General features: G+C 38.2%; 1 protein-coding gene across 2 annotated transcripts; it reads right to left on the bottom strand.

Moving 5' to 3' along the window:
• Nucleotides 1-622: 622 nt before the first annotated feature.
• Nucleotides 623-18,029, bottom strand: LOC149283356 (serine/threonine-protein kinase N2-like). 2 transcript variants are annotated; one of them, XM_089497659.1, is made up of 21 exons: nt 17,738-18,029; nt 15,886-16,040; nt 12,950-13,070; nt 12,221-12,366; nt 11,581-11,794; nt 11,116-11,301; nt 10,318-10,427; nt 9,458-9,601; nt 8,786-8,861; nt 8,335-8,509; nt 7,956-8,108; nt 5,868-5,990; nt 5,708-5,783; nt 5,525-5,616; nt 4,959-5,135; nt 4,776-4,838; nt 4,420-4,496; nt 2,803-2,945; nt 1,975-2,082; nt 1,319-1,399; nt 623-826 (listed from the first exon to the last, which is right to left on the bottom strand). In XM_089497659.1, the coding sequence occupies exons 1-21, from the start codon at nt 18,018-18,020 to the stop codon at nt 623-625; spliced, it is 2,907 nt and encodes a 968-aa protein (XP_089353785.1). In that variant the 5' UTR covers nt 18,021-18,029. The 2 variants fall into 2 exon arrangements, with proteins under 2 accessions (XP_089353785.1, XP_089353786.1); XM_089497660.1 differs by having other exon boundaries at nt 5,868-6,004; nt 7,985-8,118; nt 8,336-8,509; nt 17,738-18,023.
• Nucleotides 18,030-20,796: the final 2,767 nt, after the last annotated feature.

The raw sequence follows: 20,796 nt of genomic DNA, 5'->3' as shown, positions 1-20,796 counted from the left end.
GTTAAGTTCCCTTTACTTTTGGAGGCTTAAACCAATCATTCAATGGTGCCTTGTCAACTGTTTTTGGAAAAATGAAACCAAGCATCAAAAAAAAAAAAAAAAAAAAGAAAAGAAAAGAAACCATTTCCATATATACACATATGTATGGCCAACAGAATCCAATGTACAGAAAAACGAAAATGAAAGGCTACTGCAAAAGATTACATTTGCTCAAACGGAGTAAAAAATATGCAGAATAAAGCATCATTATCTGCATGTCAGCAACACCAAGTGGTTGCCTATTATCTGCCAACAACAAAGGGTACAGTACTGATATGAATGTGAGAGAATACATCCTTGTGATCATCTGGACCAGACATACAATTGTTTTCCAGTGCTCTGTTAGAAAAAAAAAAAAAAAAAATTTAAAAAAACAAAACAATGGGCATATATACACCGAAAGTGGCCACTTTTGAGCAGAGTTTATATATTTAAAAAACACTTTAAAAGAATCTTCATGTGATTTAAAAAATAAAAATAATCATAGACTGAAGATGGCACAAGGCGTTTAGGGCTGTCTTGTATTCGTGATATCACCGGTTGCCTAAAACAATCAGTTCTCTTCAGTTTCACAGTTTTCCAATCAACACCAATCTGCGATGTAGTCAAAATCTCTGAATGCATCCTGCTCTTCCTCCGTTAATACCCTTGGCTCCCGGGGAGGTGTCAGAACGGGAGCTTCGGAGGTAAATTCATCATCAAAATTGCTCACATCTTCCTGTCCTTTGATAGTTGGTACAAATGGAGGCTTCACTTTCTTTGCCAACAATGCCTCCCAATCTATTTGCTGTCGGAACCAAAAATAGGCAGGGAATCAATTAAGCAGAAATGCAAATTTAAATAAAAAAACCCCCCAAAACACAAGGCCCATTCCCGAAAAGACATATGCTAAATTGGAAATACTTATTGCAGAGAACGTGTGTGTTTTGTTTCATGAATTTTATTTTCCCAATTTCCTTGACTTAGAAAGGCTTTGGACAATGGACTATAACAGAACTAGCCTCTTGGGCAGATTCTGATACTCGAAGATTCAATATGGCTGTAAACTCACACTATACTACCAGGCCATAGGGTGAAGAGATTGACCACTGCATTGCAAGCTCTAGTACCAAGGAGCCTATGCACCTTTTGTTAAGGTGGGGAGGATTGCATCAACAATGGCAATGAAAAATAGGAATCTGGCTTGCTAGAATACCTTAGGAACAGATTTAGTGTTTGGTGGCACATAATACTGAAACCAAACTGCTTATACAGCCACATTAGGGCTTCGTGAACATACCCTAAAGAAATGATGTTTCTTCACTTCTTCGGCATCCTTTTCACTTGCCCCTAGACGCCTCTCTGGATTTCTCCTCAAAAGCTGTAAAATAAAATAAAGCTCCAATTATATCAGGAGAGTTTGCATTGTACTGGCAGTCAATCTCCTCCCAATCGTCACTTTAACGAGCCACTGTCTTGAAATATGAGCAGAATAGCGATATGTAACAGAACACATTATTCTTGGTTTTAAATCTAAACATTTCCCGCTATTTTTGCAATTTTACCATATGTTTGACCAATCATGATTTACTAGTTGAGGGCAGCAAAGGTTATATAATTTCTATTGGAAGGGATACAATAATTTTCCATTATTTAACTTTTCTATATGGTGACATCACTGTGGCCTGTTTTTTTGTTTTTTTTTATTATTTATTGAAAAAATGTAGAAACTTTATACAGTTGTTAGCCTGATTTCTCATATACAAGCAGGGAAATATTCCCACTGGTGCAAAAATACTTAGGATGTTCTGTTCTAGCCTAATGGTCATTTGTGTCACTTCATGAATGACACGATTACTTAAGTGAGCACCTGTGGAAGAACTGTATAAAAGGAATGGATTAACCGCAACGAAATCTATGCAGAAGTTACCGGCAAATGTTATTCTGGCGACTTACCCGTCTCATTATTGAGATAGCTTCAGTTGATAGGTACCGTGGATACCTGACCTCATCATTGACTATGCTATCAAATACCTCCTCTTCATCATCACCTGGAAAGGGAGACTGCAGAAGAAAAAGTGCATTCAATAGTATGCAATGCACTACTTATTCTTATCATTGGTCATTAACCATCAGAGTATTCAGGTGTATTGGGGATATCGTGTCCCTGAATTAGTATAAAGCATGAGTACAGGGGGTAGCATAAATATTCTAAATTGTGCAAGACACTGCTAATGTAGTTTAAGAATCAACTGAAAGTATATGGAAGGCTGCACCCTGTCTTAAGGCCTATATTAAAGCCATACATACAGTAATGTTGGTTAGTGTTAAAGAACCCCCCCATTAAACTTCCTTTAATAGTCACATGTCACTGGGGGCCGCCACTGTAGAGAGTCATGTGACATTTTGGGCGGCTTTCCCTGCTCAAACACTACACTACTGTTAAACAGAAGGTAGTGAGTGGAGTCAATGGGCTTGTCTAGTAGACTTGACTAAGACAGCAGCTAGAACACATATACACGAGGAATATACAGCTGTCTACATTGTATTATCTAAGAACTGTTACAAACAAAAATACTCCTTTTTACTGTGATACCTACAATATAGTTTTTTTGGGGGGGGGGGGCTGGTTCCTTTTTAACATAGGCTGGTATAAAATTTATAAAAGAACATTTGTGGCTATATCTACTTTGACGTTATTCATTGATACAAGTGGAAAGGACAATTTTATTTTTGTTGCAAAAACAAGATCTTTTCTCAAGTTAAGTGGCTGTAAATGCTTACCTCTCCAACAAGCATTTCATAAATAAGCACACCGAGGCCCCACCAGTCAACAGCTCGGGTGTAGGAGGTCTCCGTTAGAACTTCTGGTGCCAGGAACTCCGGTGTTCCGCAGAACGTGCTCGTCCGGTCACCAAACCCCATTCCTTGAAAACAGAAAAAGAAAATGGTTTACTAGTTAGAAACCGATGCCTGTCCTTAATTAACTATTCAGTGTCTGTCTACATACTAAGGCATTTATGCATGGAAATATATTAAGAAAAATAAATAAAACCTTCATACAAGATGTGATCATAAATAAATGGAGTAGGGTTATTGAGACGAAATACACATTTATGCATGAAGCTGAGAGCGTAAATGATGGGCTTCTTTAGTACCACCCAGGTTAATTATGTGTACTTTCTAGATATTCTGAATAATGTATTAAATAAGAACATTTGCCATATTTCCCAAATCCTGTATTTACTAAACTTGATATATTAGAAACCATGTTAACATTAAGTTAGCTATTATTAAACTAATCTAATGTATAGCTAAACTAATGCTAATGTATAGCATAGCCACACATACTATGTTTTCATTTTTTAATGACAGGCCTTGCTTTTGATACCATTATATGTGTAGCAGATTATTTAGTAGAGTATGGCGTGTTTTCCGTTTGTTAAAAGGCTAAAGCAAACGTGTCACTTTCTACAACCCCACACATAACATATGCAATAAACAATATATCTGGGAACGGGTTTCTTATGTGTATACAGTGGAAGCAGCAATAGTGTATTGTTTTATATAGTGCCATCAAATTCTGTAGCGCTGTACAATGGGTAAATAGGACATTACAAGTGGTATCTAACATAAAAATTTGACTTACAGAAACCTGCTCAAACAAGCTTACAGTCATAGGGGGGGATTCACACAATTTTGATTACTACTGCTATTAGATAAAAAATGTGTTTTCAAAAGTATTTAGATTTTTTTACATTTCCAGTTTTTGCATAATAATGTTTAGATAGCTGTATCTTACTTAATTGCACACTAAACTCTAATCATATGACCTTGCGGTAAACAAAAGATCGGCTTACTCTTAATCACCCAGTCTGACTAACAATAGTCTATGGAGGGACGGACTTCATTAGCATTGCCATAATCAGCTTATTGTGGTGGAAAAGCCATCCAAAATATCACATGGTTGATAACGGACAGTCTCCAGGTCCGCAGATAACAGAAGCTGATTGAAGCAAAATTAAATAAAACGCATTTTTTTGTGAATGCTACCTATATGACTTTATACCATGCTGTATTTGATGCTCGAGAAGAATTTTCCCCCATAGGCTAAGGCCTGTTTATTTTGTTGTTAAAATAGTTATGGAGATACATGTTTGATCATAGGAAAGCTAAGATTTTTGGCAAAACTGTCTTTTCTTTGTCCTGCATCACCCTTTCCCTTGAAACATACACAAACAGCCTGAGCCTAACGTTCCAATGAGGGGCAATAGCTGAACCGAGAATATGGGCAGCTTTAATGTTTTCATTTTGCATTTTAAAAGGTTTAACAAGGTAAAACACAAAGTTTTAATCTAAAGAGGTCACATCTGTTGAGAGAGAGACATAAAAGAGTACTACCTTCTTTACAGAGTCCAAAGTCTGCAATTTTAACAAATCCTTCTGTATCCAACAGAAGATTATCCAACTTCAGGTCCCTATGTTAACATGTAAAAGGAAAAAAGTTCACCGCAGGTTACAATTTTTATAGGGCTTCAGTGGTGGGTTAAGAGGAGTAATGAATATTTATATATATATATATATATATATATATATATATATATATATATATATATATATATACACACACAAACACACACACACAGGCTCGGGTTAGGTAGGTATGAATAATTAGGGGATTCTTCTTAAATATATGTGTGACTAAATGGATCAATATATAGTTTTGTCACTTTACATATGATGCCATGTGAACATACCTGTAAACAATCTTATGATCATGTAAGTACTGCAACCCGAGAACAACACAAGCAGCATAAAACCTGGGAATGAGAAAAACATTCAGACGGCTTTATAGCGAAGCAGTTCTTTTTCCAAAACTTTGTAAGAACATTGTATTGCAGTTTTCCTGAAAAAAAATCAAGGCCAATAACATAACTTACACAGCTCTAGGTTCGGAAAATACATCTGTGTGGATGTGCATCATGAGGTCCCCGCCAGCTGCGTATTCCATTACAAAACATACATGATCTTGGGTTTGGAAACAGGCAAAAAGGTTGACTAAAAATGGGTGCCTTACACTGTTGACCGTTTCAAAGATGCGCTTTTCACACATGAGGCTGAAAAATAAAAAGATAACAATTAAGTTTAGGTTTTGCAATAAGATCTTAAGCCAAGAAATGTCCTTTTGCCACTATATTCTGAGGAACTGCAATCAACTATCCAATCCCGCTCAATAACAGTAAAAAACCCCAAAAAACACGCACGTATAATATATATATATTGTCATATTTTAATTTATGTATTGTATTAAGTGCTGCGTAAACTGTTGGCGCTATATAAATAAAAGATAATATATACACACACTCATACATTTCACACACCTTTTAAAGTCTGTACATGTTATCTCAATTCAAAATACTAGAACTAATAAGATTTTTCTTACTATTCTAATTAACCAGGCAAGGTTACAGAAACCAACATGTCATATAAACGTTATTTGACTGACCTGTCAACCTCATCTCGTGCAACAATGTCTCCTTTTTTTAATGCTTTAATGGCAAACATTTCATGTGTACTTTTGTATTCTGCAAGCAAAACCTGTAGTAAGGAAAACAATTTCAGTTCTACCACGCGTGTAAAAAGGCAATACATTTCATCCTAAACGGGCCCTCCTCACTACCAGACGTACCTTCCCAAAGTGTCCCCTACCAAGGACAGCACAACACCTGAAATCCTGCAGGCCAAACTGGAACCTTTGCTGAATTCTGCAGGAAAACAAAAGCGTATGACTAACCATGGTAACATTTAAAATACAGTCTTTATAATCCTGCAAACACAATGTAACTTACAGCCGGTTCTCAGACTCTCTGGCAGCGCTGAAGTTCAGGTCTGACACCATGATGTCTGGTTCCTTGGGTATTTCAACTGTAGGCTTTGAAATTCTATTATTTCTTTTGTCTGGATATTCATAACTTGTTTCAGAGACCTAGAAGAGAAACAAACACACAACATGTATCCAGGAGATGCTTTTACATACAAATGTAGCAATCACAGGCAAGATTGTACAATACACACAGATAGGTAGCAGCTCCATCTAACTGGGCAGCTGAACACTTCAGATAAGCATCAATGACACAAAAAACCTTTCACAAGACATGCAGTGGAAGATTGGACTACCTTTCAGAAACAAAAAATGTTGTTTAAAAAAGCTACGTGAACTGGTGTTATCTTACAATAAAAGGCTGGTTTCCTATTTTGGAGGAAGATAAAAATACACAGATTTTACGTTTTTCGTGCCTCAAGCTCCAGAGCTATTTTGCTATTTTTACCATGTGTGGGTTAAAGATTCCGTGGTGTACCTGCACAAATTATACACCTTTTCCCCCAGAACAAATAGGGATTCCAAAAACCATAGAAATAACTGATAGCATGTACAAAAAACCCCCCTAAAAAAACTAAATTACCCCCCCCGGAAAATAAAATACATTTTTCTAGGAATTTCTTCTACACATTAGGTACTGCTGTTAAACAATGACCGAATTTATGTTTGGCAGCATACCCCGATTACAGACAGTATTATTAATATTGGTGCATGCCAGTGCAAAATGACATCACTAAACTTTTTTTTTTTTACTTTTTCCCTTTGTGGGAAGAGGGAGAAACATTGTTTTTCACTCTCTTCCCTAAAATCCACCCTACACAGATCACCAAGCTAGTCTCCCTAGACTTGCATTGGGGAACACAATGCAGGTGATCGGCCAGCAGGGGGAGCAATTTGCTATCTCAGCAGGGTCTAGACAGACAGTGCAGGGATATCCTGTCCTCTGATGACCTTCCAGATCAGCAGTAGGGCTGCAGCAACTAATCAATAAAATCCATAATGATCAATAATGAGAGTCGTTGTCAATGATTTTCATTATCGATCAGTTGAATCAATTTTATCGAATTTAAGATGAGGGTTTTATCAAATGCTCTGGAAAATAGCCCTTTGTCTTATAATCCAATCGCAGCGCTGATGGGGACCCAGATCTCCTCTCTGGCAGCCGGTCAACGTCTGTGCGCAGACAACATCGGCTATTGCCCTCCACTTCTGCTGGTTCCTTTAAAATGGAGTACCTGCCAACAGCAGCGGAGGTTAACTGCACGCATCAAGTACCGTTCAACGGCTGACAGAGAGGAGGATCCCCGAAGCGCTGCAGGAGACCTGGATCCTCCTTTCTGTCTGTGTGATGCTTGCAGATAACCTCCACTACTGCCCTCTGCTTCCGCTGGGGCTTCTATGATAGAGCACTGACGTCACATGACCTTCCGGTGCTCAGTCATAGAAACGCCAGCAAAAGTGCTGGCCAGCAGCAGAGGTTTTTGTCTACATGCATCATGTAGGCGTTCACTGGCTGCCCCCATTAGACACTAGGGAGTGTGGAGCACCGGGGGGGGGGGGGTTAGTAGCATACAAGAGGGACAGAGTGGCATATCTAGGGGGCACAGTGGCAAGCCTGGGCTCCGATGTGCATAACTGGGGGGGGCAGGTTGGGAAATAAAAACAAGAAATGCATTTTTCTCAGTTTTTTTTTTCATTCTACACCCACATTGTTCATTATTTTAAATAAACAAAAAATTTACGAATTTTTTTAATCCAATTAATCGAAAAAATAAATTGGCCAACTAATCGATTATGAAAATAGTCATTAGTTGCAGCCCTAGTCAGCAGTGACGATTCCTTGAAGGGAAACATGCAACAGCCTACCAGCGCTCATGCTGACAGCGGGTTGGCATGAAGGTTTCTGTTTTGGGTAGTCCAAGTTGTCAAAAGACAGCCTGGCCTCCTGTGTAGTGGCAGGGAGATGTCCTAATGGGACATTCATAGGAGCATCTTACGATAGATTTTCTGGATATACTGGTACGTTCCATAGGGAACTGAATGCCTTAATTAGTACTACTGCACATTTTGAAGCATTACCTTAACTGGTACATGCGATGGCTTAACATCTTGAGGGGTCTGATCAAGATCACCATGTGACGATGTCCGGGGTGGAGCAGGGGGTGGTTCTGGTTCTAGCTCAAATTCCAACTTTGTGATAGGAGATTCACTTTGAGGAGGAAGAAATAAAACATTTAATCAATATTAAATTACGCACAATTTACTATATATCAAATGTATACTATTACAAAAATGGCATCATAGAGAACAATGGCAATTCATAAACTGAAGAAAAAAAAATAAAAAAAAATAAAAAATAAAAAAAAGATTATAGAAAATGGACTCCTCTACTCACATGCCAATGAACACTACAAGAATTATGTAGAATATATTACCAGGCTAAGGGGGGCAGTTCCAGATTGTGTGGATCCAAGACAGGCACCGACGTTGGAACATCAACTTGGGGGCTGTAGGTCCCAGAATGATTAACTGTTGGAATTGCACGTCTCACCAGCCTGCCCCATGTGGCAATATTAATATTCATCTGAGGAGCACGCAGGAATGTTTTTCCTGCAAAAAGGTTGTGACAAAAAAATTATATTAATTCAGTATCTACTGTCAAACTAGTAACACAAATAAAATCTCAACTGCACCAAGAAGACAAATAGAATATCTGCTTACTTTTACCTTGATTACCCAACCATAATAAAGAAAGACATCTCCAAATCTAAGGTAGTTTGAGATGAGGAATATCCCATTAACAAGTGCGCCACACCAGCACTTACAAGATACCCTGATAAACTCCTGCTCGTTAACAAAAAAAAAAACATTAAACCTTGATGTTACCTTGTTGCTTTGAGAAAATTTTCTTTTGCCTCTGAAGCTTTGGCCGTCTCTCAATAACTGGATTGAAAAAGGTTACCTGTTTAAAACATATTCAAATGTTAATTGGTAAATGTGAATCATAAGACTTCCAAAGTAGTGCTCCATAATTTGCGACAGAAATTCTGAATAAGTACGACCATTTTAATCGACAAAAATGAGATTTTGCAATATATACAATTAAACACTAATTTAAAAATTTATTCTTTACCTACTTTAACTTTATGTAAAATGAACATTCAATTCCAGAACAAACACTGCTAGGCTAGCCTAGCCTAGGGTCACTAGATGGCTCCTTTTGCTGGGAATACATCTGCAAAATTCATCCTGCTGGGCACTTTATATTATTGCAGCCATGTACTAAATTGTTTTTATAAGCATTACCAGCCAAAGAAACATTTTGGTCACTGCAGGCCACCTATCTTCCATCAAGCAGCTTATACATATTGTTTGCCTCCGGTACTTCAACTGCAGAGGATTTAGAGGAGATTTTCCTATTTCTCTATACAGGATAACAGGTGGCCAGAAACTGGTAATCTGCGCTTATCTAAAGAGATCCTGAATATTTTACACTTCATAAAAGAATTGTGTGGGGTTGAAACCTTGCCTTACTTGGCAGGGGTTAGCACATCTTACCTCTGCAAACAGGGTGCCCTGAGGCTCCAGGTAGAGGCACATGCCATGTCTCTGGTTGTCCAAGAAATCTTCCAACCGCAGAAACTTTACGGCACACAATGATCGCCAATCACGCCAAAACACTGAAATCTCCAGCTCCCGGGACTAGATGTAAAAAAAGCATATCGACCAGCGTTAGCAAAATGTTTTTCCTGAATATTGTTCACAGACCTACACCACACAGGATACATTTCAAACACCATGACATTCTAGCTATGTTGGTACAGAGTGGAAGATGGCGTAAACTTCAGTAAAAAGGTAATTGGACAAAAACCAGGATGGACATTTATCTGAAGCCGTGCGGTCACGTCTTAAAACGACTGCACTAAATCTATAAAACTGACAGAAGCGGGTAGCCGTTTACTGGATCACTATGGAGCGTTTCATTTATCCAAACCAAATAGTTCTTTAGAGCTTAATGGTCTAACAAAGTAAATATTGAATTAGAGATGTCACAAAACTTTCAAAATTTTAAAAAGTTTTATTGTTATATATTATATATATACACACACACATATATATGTTCTGAGGAAAGTCAGCAATGACTGAAACGTCGACTTGACTTTGAATAAAGATAAATTGTTAATTTAAAGACCTGGAGTGCTGACCATCTTTTGAAAGTGCTTTATATGGAAACTGCTGGTTACTAGCACCAGGCTTGGGAAATTTGGAATGGTGTGCAATGGACTTTTGTGAGTAAATAAATAAATATATATATATATATATATATATATATTTATTAGTAATGTAAACAAGACAAACAAAAAGCAGCTAGCCGTTTGTGATGAAAACACAAGCCTATCTCGCGATATCGCTCTTACCCTATCCAGCTCCAGTGTAAATTTCTGATCCCATGACTGATTGGAAATCGGTTTCCAGCTTGTTTGACCAACTACAGTGTTATCCAGCTTCAACACAGCACAAACCTCATCTGTAACGAAATTACAGAAACTCAGATTAAACGGCTAAGAGGATTGTCAAAACACAAAAAGCCCCACTGTTAAAAGCTGCGACAAAGAAATATCTACTTAAGAAAAGATTAGCGTATTTCTGATGTTTTTCTAAAGCACTGCTCTATGAATGTATGAATTGCCTTCACATTCACAGGGTTTCCTCTACAATCAGATGAAGATTTTAATCTCTCTTTACTTGGGATTGTAGTTAAAGCCTCTCCAATAGCCAAGGTCAATAAACCACATAAACCCACAGGAATCTAGATCTTAAGGAAGAGCCATTTACTCACTCACCAAAAATCTGCATTTGAGCACAAATGCGCACAACAACCTTATGTATGTCAAAATAGATAGTTGGAAGAGAGAAATGTGTTAAAATGTCAAAACGTCATCTGCCGATATGAAAATGCTGCTAATCGTCTGTTACTCTGACCTAAGGATGAACCAGAAAGACGTGCGGACCAATTCCACATCCTTTCAATGGGTTATGAAGACCCAGCCTACAAAAACAAAAGCCATCCGACTGAATACAACACCTAATATAAGGTGGCATTTTTTTTTTATTATTTAAATTGTAATTAAACGATTTCCATGATATACACAGACATGGTAGATCAAAACTCATCCGACTAAAATGTTTGAGACAATGCACAAAAGTTACTGAACTGGAAATGTCATCCGTCTTCAGAAGATTCCGACTGCTGCCACTTTTGTTTTTACTTGTCCTACTCATAAATGAGGATCTCGCTTCGCTGGGACTCCAGCCAGGCAGCGTGGTTGAGGTGGCCTTCGATCTGCCTGGGACATTCTCTAGAATATCCTGGCATCCCATGAGGCGAACATCTAGAGTGCCTGTAGAACAAAGATACAAAGCCTGAATATACACGGGGTTGCATTCGCAATACACACAACAAAAAGTTATTACTGAACCCAGAAGGTCACTGGTTTATTAGAGATCATCTGCAACCCTGTAATTTAATTGTACATTCTATTTTAATTGGCATGGTAATTAATTTCAATGATAGGGCTGTAATTAAAAAGTAGATTTCTCAACATAGATCAATATGCTCATAGCTCCTTTGGATGGGTAAAACAGAAAATGTTGTACAGGATATTTACTAAGATACCAACCTGTTAGGGCTGCTGGTTTGGACAGCGTACTGTACTGGTTCTGTGTAGAAATTATACTTTGGCGTGGACTTAAAGTTGGAGAGGCAACAAGGGAGAGCTCCTCAATGATAATACTGCTCTTGGGATGGTTTTTGGGAAGTTCACTCAGCCTTTGTTCTAATGAATATTTCAAGAGATCCAGCTTTTGACTTGACTCGTTGAATCTCGACTGAGCCTGTTGGGAAACATTAGTTTCTAATGTCTTCTCGGACATTGCAAAAACCACAAAACCCAGCGTTGGAACAGCTGTAAAGCAACATCAAATTTCACCACGTATCATACTGGGTCAAGCTTTCTTGGTGAAACGTTCTTTGAATAGTGGAGTTAAGTTTAAAGTTAAACTCTACTGTAAACGCTCACTAATCCCCAATGAGAAAAACATTACATTTAAAAATGTTACTATATCACCGTCCTCCTATAAGCCAGGTAATCTTTACAATTTACTCTAGGGAGCTACAGTTATGATATATCATAGCATAAAATACTCACAATTGTTCATATTTTAGGATAGAGTGTACTTAATAAAATAAGCCATTTTCTTTTATATTTGCAGGTAATGTACATATTATGCTGGGGAGGGGGGGGGGATACTAAAACGTACCTCTGAAAGAGCTTTTCTGTCTGTAACTTTTCCAGAGCCCAACAGCTTCATTACATTTTTGGCACCTTCAGCAACTGCAAACTCTATCCTGAAATGGTGCCGTAATTCTTCCAGTCGAAGCTCCAGTGGACTAATGACAGGTTTTGCTGAAGAAAATCAAATGTTGCACTGCATCTATAATAATTCTCTATGCAAGATTGTCCATAAAAACAGCAGTGATCTATATATGTTATTTCAATATACTGTGAGCAGGGTTACCCATTTAAATGCGATTTTATCATTCCAAAAAAGGCCATTACAGTACATGCGCTGATTAAGCACAATCTAATTTCTACTTCCTATAACTATTATTGCTGTGCAGTCGAGTCGCTGTCATGGACTACAATATGTATTGGAATGCTAATTGCTTATTAAGATAAAAGGTGAGTCAACTGGCATCCAAAAAAAATAAAAAATATATGAGGCTCCAATCTTTTCCTTTACAGAACTTGGACAGGCGAGTTCACGTGACTGGTGTGAAGTAAACGTAGTCCAGCAGGCAACAGAACGCTGAGGTCACTGAATACCTAAGCAGCTAATAAACTGGAGTATCATACCATTATTATATCTCACAAGGTGGTGTGTGTGCCTGCGTGTGAATTGTGCTTTTTTATGCTCATTGGAGCAGCAGGAAAAAAATAATTTTCAATTTGAAATTCTTTTCTATCAGGCAGTACTTAAATGTTTTACCATTATCAAAAGACATTTCATGGGTTTGTTGCATAGCCTGTAGAATCTGCATGCGTATGACTTCTATTTTTGTCTTGCTATCCTGAAGCATTTGCTGGGCAGTGCCAAGAAGTTTCCGATCCTGCAAAATGTAAAAGAGTCACATGCATTAAGATAGGAAAAAGAAAGAGTTAGAGTTAAATACTTAATTTAACTCTAATCAGTTATAAAAAACAAAAACATATGCTCCTCTTGGTTTACAGGCACACAGTTCAAGTAAAATATGTACAATTTTCATTAGTAATGGAAAACGCCAAATATTAAGTATAGAGCCTCAAGATACTTGTGAAGGGACAGTCCATAAGTGAACATATAGTTGTCAGATTCTAAAGTCAGAAGAATACGCAGTATAGGCCGAGAGAGGGGGGTTCAGAATGCACACGTGGATTTTGGATGGTAACAGCATTTGTACAGAGCTGTAAAGCAGAGACTAAGATTAGCAAACAGGAAGGCTTTTGTTAAAAGGATGATTATAGTTTGACACAAAATTAAGCCGGGTAACTCAGACTAAATCTTGATGTTTCTTCTTTGCAGGAGGATTTAGACAGAATTGGAGACTGGGCAGGCAAGTGGCAGATGAGGTTCAGCACATATAAATGCAAAGTTATGCATTAGGGTAAAACTAATAATGCAAGCTATACTATGAAATATCCCTGGGGAACACTACCAATGAGAAGGACTGGATTTAGGAATAGTGGTAGACAACAGACTTGGCAACAGTGCAGCAAGCAGCTGCGAGGACCAATAAGGTTTTGGCATGCATAAAACGAGGTATTGATTCACGGGAGGTGGATATCATCTTGCCTCTTTACAGGTCAATGGTAAGACCACACCTTGAATATGCGGTACAATTCTGGGCACTGGTCTTTCTAAAAGGACATTATGGAACTAGAAAGTGCAAAAGAGGGCTACAAAATTAGTAAGAGGATTGGAAGATACTAGTTATGAAGAGAGACAAAAAGTTAAAATTACATGCACTGGGAAAAAGAAAACAAAAAAACAATTTAAGATCCGATATAAGGGATATAACATGATATAAATATATGCAGGGACAATATAAAGAGCAGACAGAAACAATGTGGCAGTAAAAGTTACTTTCCGTTCAATGTAAACTCATCTCGAGTGAACAGATGGGGTTAAATCTCTATATCCATCCCTATCATGATTTATTCCGATCCGCAATACACATCCCAGATTGCAATTGGCATTAACCCCTCCATGTCTCCTTGTTCCAGGTATACCCACACTAAAGCCTTGGTCCACTCCTGAAAATTATTAATTTACACTTGATCCCCCATGCTTTTGCTTGATTCTGCCTGTAATAAACTCATTGCTTTTAAGCTCTTTATTTTTAACTGCCTCAACCTCCTGTCATTTAAATCCGTCTCATCTTTTGATAGAGCAGCAAGTGATGCAGTTTCTTATGGTTGTCTACACTTTAGCCACACACGTAGACCTGGAGATAAAGGGGTGTGTTGATATGCTTCTCTCTTCCCAATACACCTTTCATAGGACACCACCAATTTCTTTTTGAAGCTCGCTTCCTTTATAGCCATCCACATAGTGGTGATTTACAGATCCCCTGGTCCTGAATACCCATATATATTGATCATTTTGCTGCACAACTCTCGCTCTCCTTCTACCATCCCCAGACTAGTCCTGGCTGATTAGTCCCCTCTTCCATTACTGCCTCCAAAGTGTTACAGATAACGTCTGTTCTCATGAAGCTGTTTGCACTTCATTTCAACCCCCCTCATGTTATCCAGTATATCTGTCTCCTCCAGCACACCCATTGGTGTTGGGCCTCTACTCGTTATCTACACCGTAATTCTTACAAAACTATTTTTTTTCCCTCTCTGCTTCCATGCTGACGACACACCAATCTACCTTTCAATTCACCTCACAAATTGTGTCTCGGTTTAACATCTGAAGATCAATATTTCCAAACCTGAGCTACTGGCCATTCACTCTCTTCTACCCCAAAGTCCTCATATCACCATAAGGGAATTCCACAATCTTCTCAACACCAAATGTTTGTTGCTTTGGTGTTGCACTTGACTCCACACTCTCCTTCACAACCAGACAAGAAGTACATCCTGATGCCTTAACCTGCAAAATTTCCTAAATATGTCAGCTCGCCATTCAAGACACTACTAAAATACTAATTCAACAGGCAACAACATGCATTTATATAGTGCTTTTGGACTACTTCATCTGGTATCAAGTCTAGATTATTACAACGCCTTACTAACTGGCCACACTGATCTTATAGTGGCCTTTGTCTTCTGCCCCACTGTGCCAATCACTAGATCATAGGCAGGGGTTTAACACTGCAGCCCTATTACCTCTGCTCTTATCTCTAAACACCAACTACCCTGTTCGCTCTGCCCACAACCTGCGTTTCTCCTTAACCATTATCACGTCTCCCCACTTTGCTTTCGGGATATTGCCTGTGCTGTAAATATACTCTGGAATTCCATACCTTGTTCTGTCTGACTTTCCCCTAACTTATTCCAAAACCCCACCTGTTCAGAGTCATACACAGAATACACACAATGTGTATTTTCAAAAGAAACCCCCTGTTATTTTCATCCTTCAACATCTCCAGGCAATTGACTTCTGCTTACGGCATTATTGTGTTCATCTAATTGTTAATTTTTTTTCTTGCCTACTCTATTATAATAGAACCAAGGAGTCTGCGGGTGAATGTGCCAATATGGTGCAGCAAGAATATGAATAAGCCAAGCGTAAATTTGTTGGTTTCTACAATTCTTCAAATTTTTTCCAAAAGGCATCAACAAAATGAGAGCTCGCATGTTGCTAATTTAACTGTCCGTAATATTCAAATCACACAAGTTGAATTACCCCCCAAAATAAAGAAATGAAACACTACTCACTTTAGATGGACCATTAGAATATGTCTGAATCATGTTTTCTGCCCCTTGCTTCACCTTCAGCTCAATATCCAACTGTTTCTGCAAAGCCGTTAACTTCCCATTGTTCGTTGAGGTTCCGGGCTCGCTTTTAGGAGTGTCTGGTGTCTTTGGACAGTCTGGAAACGTCAAACAAAATAGTCTTGGAATCACAAAAAAGGCTAACAATATCAAACAATATCAGTTGGCGGTTGAAACAAGTTGTGAAAGCAGCGTAACAGTTAACATTGGATTAAATAATGGGTGGAAAAGAAAAGTTGAAGCAAACAGATAAGTTCTGAGTAAACAGGACAATGACGTGTCTTTCAGTTGCTATGAATGGTGCAAATGACACAAAATAGCAGCATGTACCACACAGAACTAGCAATCTCCCTGGCAGGTAAAGTAGAATGTAACATTAGTCCTGGGGGTACACGCAGCAGTATTTGGGGCAGAGAAGAAAATACGGGGTATGAACGCAGAAAGGCTGTAATAAGGAAAAATTAGCTCAAATTTTAGCAAAAACTGTATGGACAAACTTTCTGGATTTTACTTTTTGGGTAGATAGATGGCTTTAAAATAAATGTAAAATGCATTTGTAAAGCAAAGTTCTATGTACGTCGATATAGGGTAAGTGCCCAGATAGCATTGGAATTAAATTTTATACTCTCAAAATATACATATACTTGCAGTTAGAGCGATACATACATCACCATGAGGTTTTAGCTATAAAACAGCAGCAAGCACCATCAGTAACACAGGAAATAAAAAAAGCGATCTCATACGGCTACATTGAAATAAGGGCACAACGGGAGAAAAACTGTCAAATCCACGACACCAGCGATCCCTAAAACCGCGGCTAGCAAAAATGTAATCATGATATAAGAAAGCATGTCTAACCCATAGTCAGGATCAGAAAAATCCCTGGGTCTATGCTAACAGTTAGCTTGCTGACAAATACATTTGGCTTCCATACTTCAGTCATGTTATATCTTTCAAGGAAAATTGAACATGTATTTTTTTTCACCCTGGAAAAGGCAGAACACAGATTTGCAAGCACTCCATAAATAAAATGTAAGATAAAAACACAGCCATTTTTTCCTATAGGAATGGTAACAACTCCAAAATATCAACAATTAGGGTAAATAGATTGGATAATACATTGGAATATACATTTCATATATGCAGATTAAAGCAACGTTAACTCCCTTCATGACAATGGTTTTACCTAGCTTTCTCCCTAATTTTGCCTTTGTGCATTTAACTATAATTCCACAATATATTTATTTTTTATTTCATTTGATTCTCTTCTCACCCTGATCCCACACTGATCAGGAAGCAGGGCTATGCTGATTGCAGTACATGTAATCAGCCAGCAGGGTAGTAGCAGGTAGTCAGCTATCCCAGCAAAGTAATGAGGAAACCCTTCTTTATTCTGTGTGTTGGTGATGTTGGCTCCTGCTGACGGGGGGGGGGGGGGGTTCGCAGGGGGACGACTCCAGGCAAACCCTTAGGAGGTAGTATCACACCCAAGCAGTCATTTGAACCCATTCTTTTAGGATACAATATGTCCTAAGGCAGTTTGTACAAGACATTGACCTCAAACGACTGAACAAATCTAAAATATGTACATAGATCCCATTTTAGACATAAGTTAGTTGCAAAGTGTGGTAATGCATGTCTTAAAAGATTTGCAATAAACAAACTAGGCAGTAGAAGCATGCGGTGGTAAATACACAAATAAGAGACTTGTAACCATAAAATACATAATTGGCAAGTGGATTGTACGCTATAATGCAGCAGCTGAATCCAAGTAAAAAGCAGCCTCCTACTGTACCTGGAAGGTCTTCTGCTTCTCGCACAACAATGTGCGCGTTCACCTCTTGGAGACTATAATGTAATTCTTCCAGCTTCTTATTTGACTTTTTCAAAATATTGTCCACATAAGCCAAGTTTTTTTTGTCTGTTGTGACCTTTCGCAGGTTTTCAGCTCCTACTTTAATTTTAAGTTCTTTTCTAATTTCACGTTTTATCTGGTCCTTGATTTCATCCAAATTAGGTTGTGTCTGGGGGTCGGAAAAATCTACTTTCTGGTGAATACCCATGTGTTCAGTTGACATATGGCTCCGGGTGTCCTGCACAAAAAAAAAAAAGGAAACAAATTAGGAATCATAGGCTTACTACATAAGATCAGTATTTTTTTAAAAAAAAGATTGCAAAGCAGTTTCAGATGGCCACTGAAAAATGAAGGGTCTAAGGATTAATAAAATCACTGGGCCAGAAGAGCTGTGAATTTTACAGGGTAACCATATTGGAGCGGAGGGTGTATGCCAACACGAACATTGGGTAACAAAAGCCAGCGCTCTCAATGCTGAGCGAGCCTGTATATCATAGGAGACGTGCCTTGACAGCCATATCGCTATAAAGGCCAGCTTTAAAATCTGAGACTTCTATTGTCATAGAATTTAACATAATAGTGCTATTAATTGTACTGCACCCCCCCCCCAAAAAAATAAAAAAATGCATTAGCTCTACCCAGAAAATGCTAACTTGTAATCGTCTGAGATAATCATCAATGATTGTATATTGGAGTCAATATTACACGGACTCCAGCGTATTTAATTGTATGCAGATTGGAGTTTTTCTGTCTCATTTAATACTGAAAGCATATCATGTTATTCTTAAACATGGTCAGAAGGCCTTCATTCTATTCTGGACACCAACATGCATTAAATATAAAACTACAATTCTGGAGACTAAATTGTTCCTTCAAGGTCCTCAGGATGCGTTAAACTATCCTTCATTAATATTAAAGCCAAAGCTGACTAAATAAATATTTAATAACTTGGGATCTCATATCAAATGTCTTATATTGCTCAAGTAAAGGAGTTTATTATGATATACCTCAGCATGGTGTAAAGAAATGTGGAAAGGAAAAAAAACCAAAAAACCGAACAAGCAAAGATGCAAGAGAGAGAACCTAAAAATTATGTTTCTGCAGGGCAAAAAAAACAGGCATAAAGCAATGTATGCACAAAAACAAAGATATTGTAGTTAGTACCTTTCAACACGGTTTACCATTTGACACAAATCCATTCTAACCTGATCTGCTTACACCAGATGCGCATCAGAAGGGTTTTCAGAATATGGATACCTCTCAACATCACAAACTGTCAAAAAAGGGGCCTAACTGGTAGAAAGGTCATAACAGCAACAAAATAATTCACAAACTGGGTTTTCATTGAAAGAAAGGGACAGTCTAGTGTCACCAATGAAGAAAGACAAAATTGGGATTGTGACACTCGTACAAATCACATTAAATAAAAAAACACAACTCCACAATTTGATAACACATACAAGACTTCCAGGAACAGGTCAGTCCAACTAGAGCGCAAAGGGGCCACAAAAACACCACAATTATCAGTGACTCAGGGCAAGCATTAAACTTCACCATGGATTTATCTGGCTATTTCTGCTAATCCTGTCAGACAGAGCCAGTGGTAGACGTCCACACCTTTCATTGGCTTAATTTCTGTTTTCTCATGTTATCCAAGGTGTAAGGGATCACATTTATCACTCATGCCACAACACCGCAAACGGGATTACAGAAACAGTGTTGAGGTTATCCTCCGCCTCTTACAATGTGTATGCATTAGGCATTGTGTGCTGACCTAAAAAAACCCCCTAGACTCAAGATTTACCTGTGTAAATAAATCTCACACACTGCTTGCCCTATTACCTCATCTGCACACGATCACGCTCTAACACGTAGACACTGAGCCAATGTCGTTATAGCCAAAGAACTGCTGACTTCTGAATTCTAACAGAAAAGCTTCATTTTATTGTGAAACTAGCAAAAGACACTCATCATCACCCAATAAGAAATGCTGGTTTGGCACACAATTTAAAATAACAAATCGCATGAAAAACACCTAATTGGCACTGGATGAGAACAGAGTATTCCAAGTTCCAACTGAATACAGCTTAGCAAAACCGAAGGAACGATTGATCAACCCATCAACTCTGGAACAATTACAACCATCTGTAGGCTTCCAAAAGCTTTATTATTTAACCAGCAAGTCTGTGGAGTGCCTACGAGTAAACGCCTGTGGCATGAAATACCTTGGATTTTTGTTCCTGGACTCCCCGTTAGCCCTTGATGATGAAATAACCTTTTTTTTTTTGGAAACAGTTTGGCCCAACCCAATCAAAAGTTATCCATCCAGCCTCTCCATTGTAGAGTCAAAGTTAAAGGATGCCAATACTATCTGTCCGCTTCATCACAGTGCTTTGTTGGCATGACATATCAACCTGGTCTCGGCGGGAACTCGTAAAACAAATTAAAAGTATTGTAAAATATTAGTCACTTCCAGGTTACAGCAGAGGCGGCTCTGTCTAATTTACAAACTGCAGGTCCTGCACTGTTTGCACAGATACAGAAGCAGGCGTTAAACAAAATCTTAGGGATGCGTCATAAAGCGGTCATAAAATTCACAGTAAGAAAAATACAGAAGGAGGCTCTATGGTCTCGGATACCATAACATATAATTTATTGAAGCATTAGTGTTAGGCTCTGAACGCATTGGTAAAGAGTGCCACTAAAACTCATGTATGTAAACACTGTTAAATTTATTAAATAGTTTATGAGCAGAGGAAGCTAAAAATATGCCCTCCTGGGAAGAATGTGTCTAGTGCCTCCCGCATGCTAGAGGAGAGATAAGCAGTTGGGGAGTAAAGCAATCTCTAGCGCTTACATTGCATATGAATACATTAAAGAGAAGTAATAATAATAATAATAATAATAAAAGTGTCGAGCTAAGAAATCTCTAAATCTTACCAAGAGTAACTGACTAGCTAAAGGTATGACATGTGAAAGTCTTTGTATATGCTTATATG

This window comes from Sceloporus occidentalis, unplaced genomic scaffold (genome assembly GCF_023333645.1).
Source record: "Sceloporus occidentalis isolate IW3139 unplaced genomic scaffold, rSceOcc1.0.p SCAF_106, whole genome shotgun sequence".
NCBI lineage: Eukaryota > Metazoa > Chordata > Lepidosauria > Squamata > Phrynosomatidae > Sceloporus > Sceloporus occidentalis.
The sequence above is the reverse complement of the archived record's forward strand: the minus strand, read 5'-3'. Positions and strand labels throughout refer to the sequence as shown.

Bases quoted from the DNA above. Each gene is read 5' to 3' on its own strand.
- LOC149283356 (XM_089497659.1), bottom strand. From the start codon at position 18,020: ATGTCAACTGAACACATGGGTATTCACCAGAAAGTAGATTTTTCCGAC. The intron at 8,510-8,785 runs GTAACATCAAGG...ACCTTTTTGCAG, and splicing joins AATTTTCTCAAAGCAACAAG to GAAAAACATTCCTGCGTGCT. The intron at 5,784-5,867 runs GTAAGTTACATT...GTTTTCCTGCAG, and splicing joins AGAGAGTCTGAGAACCGGCT to AATTCAGCAAAGGTTCCAGT.